At 40.4% G+C, this 6,683-nt stretch overlaps 1 protein-coding gene across 1 annotated transcript in view; it reads left to right on the top strand.

Annotated features, from left to right (window-relative positions):
* The window catches only part of Dock3 (dedicator of cytokinesis 3), a 285,914-nt gene that overhangs the window by 150,707 nt on the left and 128,524 nt on the right, over window positions 1–6,683 (top strand). Inside the window, exons 11-12 of the mRNA XM_021171370.2 lie at window positions 3,742–3,802; window positions 5,177–5,324. Coding sequence (XP_021027029.1) covers window positions 3,742–3,802; window positions 5,177–5,324 — 209 coding nt within the window. The remainder of the gene's footprint in view (window positions 1–3,741; window positions 3,803–5,176; window positions 5,325–6,683) is intronic.

The following is a 6,683-nucleotide window of genomic DNA, read 5'->3' as shown; positions in this document are numbered from 1 at the left end:
TCTCTCTCTCTCTCTCTCTCTCTCTCTCTCTCTCTCTCTCTCTCTCTCTTAAATTGCTTTATTTATTTACATTCCAAATGTTGCCACCCTTCCTGGTACCCCCTCCAAGAATTTTCACCCAATAACACTCCCCTTTGCCTCTGAACAAGTGTTCCCTCACCTACCCCACTCACTACACTAACCCACCCTCCCACCCCCACCTCGCCCACCCCCATCCCCACACACATCCCCCTTCCCTAGGGCATCAGGTCTCTACAGAATTAGGCTCATCCTCTCCCACTGAGGCCAGACAAAGCAGTCCTCTGCTACATGTAGGCCAGGGGCCCCGATCAGCCTATGTGTGTGTGTTTGGGAGCTCCCAGGGGTGTCAGCTAGTTGACGCTGTTGGTCTTCCTGTGGGGTTGCCATCCCCTTCAGTCCTTCCTATAACTCTTCCATAGGGGTCCCCAACCTCAGTCCAATGATTGGCTTTAGGTATCTACATCTGTCTCAGCTGCTGGTAGAGCCTTTCAGAGAACAGCTACGTCTGTAAGCTCAACATAGCATCAGTTAATAGTGCCAGAGTTTGGTGCCCACCCATGGGACAGATCCCAAGTTGGGCCAGTCACTGGATGGTCTTTCCTTCAATCTCTGCTCCATTTTTGTCCCTTTTAGACAAAATTTCAATTTTGGGTGGAAATCTCTGAAGATGATTGTATGACCCCATCCCTGCACTGGGGGCCCTGTCTTTCTGCCGGAGGTGGTCTCTTCAGGTTCTGTCTCCTCACTGTTGGGCATTTCGGCTCAGGTCACCCCCCTTGAGTCCTGGGAGCCTCTCACATCCCAGGTCTCTGGTACTTTCTAGAGGTTCAACTCACTCTCCACCCCTTACCTCTGGCAGCTGCATATTTCCATTCATTCTCTTGACCCCCTGGGCTTCTCTTCTGTCTCCCCCCATACCTGATCCTGCCCCCTTTTACCCCACCCCTATCGCTCTTCCATCCAGGTCCCTCCCCCTCTCTGCCTCGCATTATTATTTTGTTCCCCTTCTAAGTGGGATTGAAGCATCTGCACTTGGGCCTTCCTTCTTATCTCTCCTGTGTTCTTAGTTGTGGCAGACCTCCTCTGAGACAGACTGGGGAGGGCGTGGGGAGCAAGCACACCCATCTGCAGAGGATTCAGGTACTGGTGCAGACAGGAAGGAAGCCAAGGCTAAGACAGAGCAGGCTGGATAGGTAGGGGAAGGGAAGTTAACCTGTATGGTTCAAAATATTCAAGTCTAATGGAGGTGGGGGGAGGGGCAGCAGGAGACTGGAGGTTCCTCTAGGATAGCTGGCTGCTCAGAACAGCTTGGCTTGTGGCCCAGAGGGCTGAGCCAGCAGGGAAGATGGGGAGGGGTGGAGGGGAGGAAAGGTTACCTGTATGGTTCAGGAGTCTCATATCTGACTGGGATTTTTCTTAGACGTGAAAGGAAAAACATGAGAAACTGTTTCATGAAAGACAAAGGTCACTCCGTCTGGCATTACTAAGTCACAGTAAGCTGCGAGTGGGTAACCTGATGACAAATCTGAAGCACAGTAGATGGTAGGTAGGTAGGTAGACATGTATGTGAATATGGGTGAACTTTTTGTGGCAGTTTTACTATTCCTAGTGTGATGCTCTAAATAAGAAGATAGCAATTGTGTTACTTTATAGTGTATTCTAAATATAAAAATTTAGACTGATTTTTGTAACTTCAGCTTTAAAGTTTCTGATTTGGAATCAGATTTGTTTACTTAAAAGAAGCTCTTTAAAATTTCCAATACTCTTATTTTCAGGACCAGTAAGATGACACAGTAGATAATATACTTGCTGCCAAGCCTGATGGCCTGAGTTTGATTCTAGCTCCTCCATGATAGAAGGAGAAAACTGACTCATGCAAGGTGTTCTCTGACCTCCACATGCTTGCCACATACACATGCTCCCTCTATCAGTAAATAAGTAAATTAATAAATGGAAAAATACTTTCAACATTATAACTTGGTACAGATAATAACAATTAATCATCTAAATTTAGACCCAAATAATTTACCAAGATTTCACTAAGACCAAATTAACTCATTTACAGGAAATTCGGCCAGTGTGTAAGAATGGTTTGGGGACGTGGGATGAATATAAAGTTAGTATAGAATAAATTTTTAGCATATTAGTCATTAATGAACTTTTAATATTTTGCTACATGTATTGCACTGAACATTTATCTCTTATATTACAAAATGGTTTTACATGGTGACAGAATAAACATAGATGATTTCCATTGTGAAACTTTTGTAGCTACTTTATTAGGTGATCTAAATTAGAGCTAGAAGAATATTATCAATAAGATAAAAATTCAAGGAATACATATTCAAGTTTTCAGTATATAAATATTTTAAGTTTTTATTTTAGTAAAGATTTTCATGCAATGTATTTTGATATTTCCCCGTCCCCCAAGATAGTTTCAAGATTCTTCCCAGCCTTCCTACCCACCTAATTCACGTTCTTTCTCTCTCTCAAAAACAAAACACAAACAAACAAAAAACAGAGAAAAAAAAGAAAATTAAAATGAAGCAAAAGAAAACCCAATAAGACAAAAAAAGAACAAAACAAAATGAAACGTCCCCCTACACACACACATACACACACACACACACACACACACACACACACACACACGACACACACAGAGTCAATTTTATGTTGGATAGCTACTCCTGGGCATGGGGCCTGCCCTGGAGTATGGTTGGTATACCCAGTGACACTCCATAGGAGAGAACTGATTTTCTCTTCTCTAGCAGGTTTCAGTTGCTAATAGCTTCTTAGTTAGAAGTGGGACTTTGTGTCCACTGCCCCTTCTGGGATTTTTTTCTATTGTAGAACCTGTGCAGGTCTTATAGTTGTTGTCATAGTCTCTGTGAGTTCATATATGTATCAGTTCTGTTGTATTTGGGAGATATTGTTTCCTTAGAATCATCCATAATGTCTGGTCCTTACAGTCTTTCTTCCTCTTTGGCATAGATCCCTGGAGCCTTGAGGGGAGGGACTTGATAAAGACATCCCATTTAGGTCTGAGTCCTCCAAAGTATCTCATTCTTTGCACACTTTCCAGTTCTGGGTCTCCCATCTATTGCAAGAAGACATTTCTCTTTTGAGGGTTGAGCAAGGCACTTACATATGGCATATATACATATGGCACTTACATATGGCTTAAACCATTAAGAATCATTCTATTGCTGTGTTCCTTTAGCAAATTAATAGCAGTAAGTTTTCTCCTAGAGCCTATGACTTATCTAGTTCTTGGCCATTTGAGCAGTGTCAGGCACGATATCTTTCTCATGGGGTAGACCTTAAATCCTATTAGAAAGTGGTTGTTACTCCTAAGATACATTTCCTGTAGGCAGGTTGCTGTTGTACGTGCTGGACCTGTTTGATATTGATGGTTGCAGTAGTAGAGTACCTTCCAGCATCATAAACACTAGTTACTTAGAGGGCTTAAACTTCTAAGTGAGCACTGGTTTGATTTTTTCATTATTTAATAACACAAGTAAAAAGTGTTTTCAATAATAGAGCCTCTTCCCCTCCCCCAGTATAAATCTTGTATTCTATAATCTCACTTCTCCCACCTGTAATCTATACTGAAAGCAAGCTATAATAAAGTTCAAGTGGAATTTGAATGGAAGGAAATTTATCATAATTTTCTGTGCATTATTTCTCGAAATTTATTTATTCTTTTCCTTTCCTTAGGATCTGAGCAGCAAAGATATGAAGAGAGATTTATACATAGTTGCCCATGTGATCCGAATAGGTATTGTACACTTTAGTTGTTCTCATGATTAAGACTGTCTAAATTTAGGATAAATATTTATCTGAACTTTGTCTTTCCTGCAATTTCAGGTCTCAGGATTAGAGTCTCAGTCTGTCTGTCTGTCTGTCTCTCTCTCTCTCTCTTTCTCTAAGCTTTGCCTCCAAGCTCAGCTGCTGCAGTAGCTGGATTTGATACAAATGCATACATGTTTTCCCCATTTCAGATCTTCTGGTCCTTCTTGCTTTTGGACTCAAACTTTGTATTTTAACCTTTTTCACGTTCTTCCTGTGTTACCTGCTTCTGTGTCTGTCTTTACCCTCCAGAGCTTTTACAAAGATACTGGAGTGCTAGCTAGTGAACAGGTGGTATTTGCTGTTTGTTGTAGTTTCTGTCCAAAATATGCACCTGTGCCATTTCCCTCACAATTAAAGTCCTTTTCACCACTGCAGATGAATAGCAGGTCATTTCTACTCCAATTGAGATGAAAGAAAGTAGCTTTTCACTACTGTTCCGTTGTTGGATTATCCATACATATTTCAGGTTTGGGTGGTATAACTAACCACGTTTTCCTACATAGTATAAGTTCCAGAATATGGTGTGCCATTTTGTCAAAAATATATTTAATCCTTTGACAATATAACAAGTATTTTGCCTTCATAAAGGGTTTGTTGAAACCTTGTATCACTGTTGGCACAGACTTGCTCACTTGGAGGAGTAAGCATCCATCCACAACCAAGATTTCTCTCACCTCCACAGAGGTTCAGCAGTGCCTTTTAGCATTAAAATTTGGTTAGAGGAAGAACACAGTGTCCTCTTTTTTCTGTGTATACAGTTTATGAGTGCAGTTAAAAATACTGAAGTTCTGTCATTAGTATGGCCATCAAGTTTAAATCTGGCAACAGGCTGATTTTTCTAAGAAGTTCATCAAGTCATTCTTATTTTTATATGATTAATAAATGCATGGTTGCCAGGCAGTGGTGGCACACGCCTTTAATCCCAGCACTTGGGAGGCAGAGGCAGGTGGATTTCTGAGTTCAAGGCCAAACTGGTCTACAGAGTGAGTTCTAGGATAGCCAGGGCTACACAGAGAAACCCTGTCTCGAAAAACCAAAATAAATAAATAAATAAACAAATAAACAAATAAATAAATGCATGGTTGGTGTTCATTGAATAAAACACAGAAAAGGGGCTTAGGCCAGAGGTTAATTTGGTGTACGTGTACATAGATATCCTTAGGTGACTCGTTTCAGCTCCTTGCTCTTCTTAGAGGATCTGTTAGGTACCTATAGCTCTGATGTCACTGGATGATAATTAGAAGATGTTAGAAAGGAGCCTGGATTCTCTGTGTAATTGTTGTTTTCTGCTGTACCTAAGGCCGGATGCTCCTGAATGACTCCAAAAAGGGTCCTGCTCACCTGCACTACAGGCGACCATATGGCTGTGCGGTTTTAAGCATACTGGATGTTCTACAGTCACTAACAGAATTAAAAGAAGAAAAGGATTTTGTTCTTAAGGTGTACACGTGAGTAATCCTACATAACAGGAGTAATGATTTGCAGCATGCCTCGAGAATAGCAGTTCTTAAGTCGTGTGAACATAGACTTAGCATATGTAGTATAGGGAGGTTAGTGGGAAAGCAAAGATTTTGGTGCAAGCTTTCAGAAGCTCTGGAAACTTTGTTTTTGCTATGTTTCCTAGTTACTAAAACATCTGAACTTGGAGCCTTTTATTCTAAAGTGAAAGTCTGATAGTACTCATTTCTTGTTCATACTGTAATATTAATTTTCTCTGTAGAATAACCCAACTTTATTATATACTTACAGAAAAGCTAACAAAAAATTTATCTTAAATAACAAAAGGGTTTTTTTGTTGTTGTTTTTGGGAGGGTTATTTTATTATTTTTATTTATTTATTTATTTTTGGTTTTTTTGAGACAGGGTTTCTCTGTGTAGCCCCGACTGTTCTGGAACTCACTCTGTAGACCAGGCTGGCCTCGAACTCAGAAATCTGCCTGCTTCTGCCTCCCAAGTGCTGGATTAAGTCGTTCGCCGCCACCACCCGGCAAAAGTCTTCTTTATGTAGTACTTACCCACCAGTTACTGCTTTTGAGCTAGCCAAGAGTGCAGAATATTTAAAAGAATTATTATGAATCGGGTTATGATATATTTGAGGAAAAGCCAACACTTTTGAGTATCCAAGACTGTATTCTTCTTTTCTGCTACCACAAATCTCTTAGTCACATCCAACATGCCATGGGACTGTTTTTAGTACTCCTCAACCAGGGGATCTGACTTACAGATGAATTCTCTCTCCTCATGGTTCTTGCTCAGCAGTAGAAATAGAAAAGGAACTAATAGGAGAAACATAGATCAGGAGTATATAGACTTTCTTTGCTTATCGGAAATAAATCGTAGTCTTAAAAATAATTAGTGGTGAATTTAGTGAGTTTTTGTTTTGCTTTTTTTTTTTTTTTTTTAATAATGGGGATGTTTTTAAAACAGTAATTCCAGGGGGCTTGGAACTCACTGTGTGTTCCAACCCGGCTTCTAGCTAATGATGATCCTCCTGTCTCAGTTTCCTGCTTGGTGGGATTGTAGTCACAGCTGACTGTGCCCAGCTTTACTAAGTTCCTAAACCAAGTCTGATCATTTTTAATATTTATCTTATTTCATGTCTATAAATATTTTTCTGCATGTATGTAAAAATATCATATTATGCCTGGTATTTACAGAGGTCAAAAGAGGGCTGTCTTAGTCAGGGTTTCTGTTCCTGGACAAAACATCATGACCAAGAAGCAAGTTGGGGAAGAAAGGGTTTATTCAGCTTACATTTCCACATTGCTGTTCATCACTGAAAAAGTCAGGACTGGAACTCAAGCAGG

The sequence above is a fragment of the Mus caroli genome, chromosome 9, assembly GCF_900094665.2.
Source record: "Mus caroli chromosome 9, CAROLI_EIJ_v1.1, whole genome shotgun sequence".
NCBI classification, from domain to species: domain Eukaryota; kingdom Metazoa; phylum Chordata; class Mammalia; order Rodentia; family Muridae; genus Mus; species Mus caroli.
The sequence above is the reverse complement of the archived record's forward strand: the minus strand, read 5'-3'. Positions and strand labels throughout refer to the sequence as shown.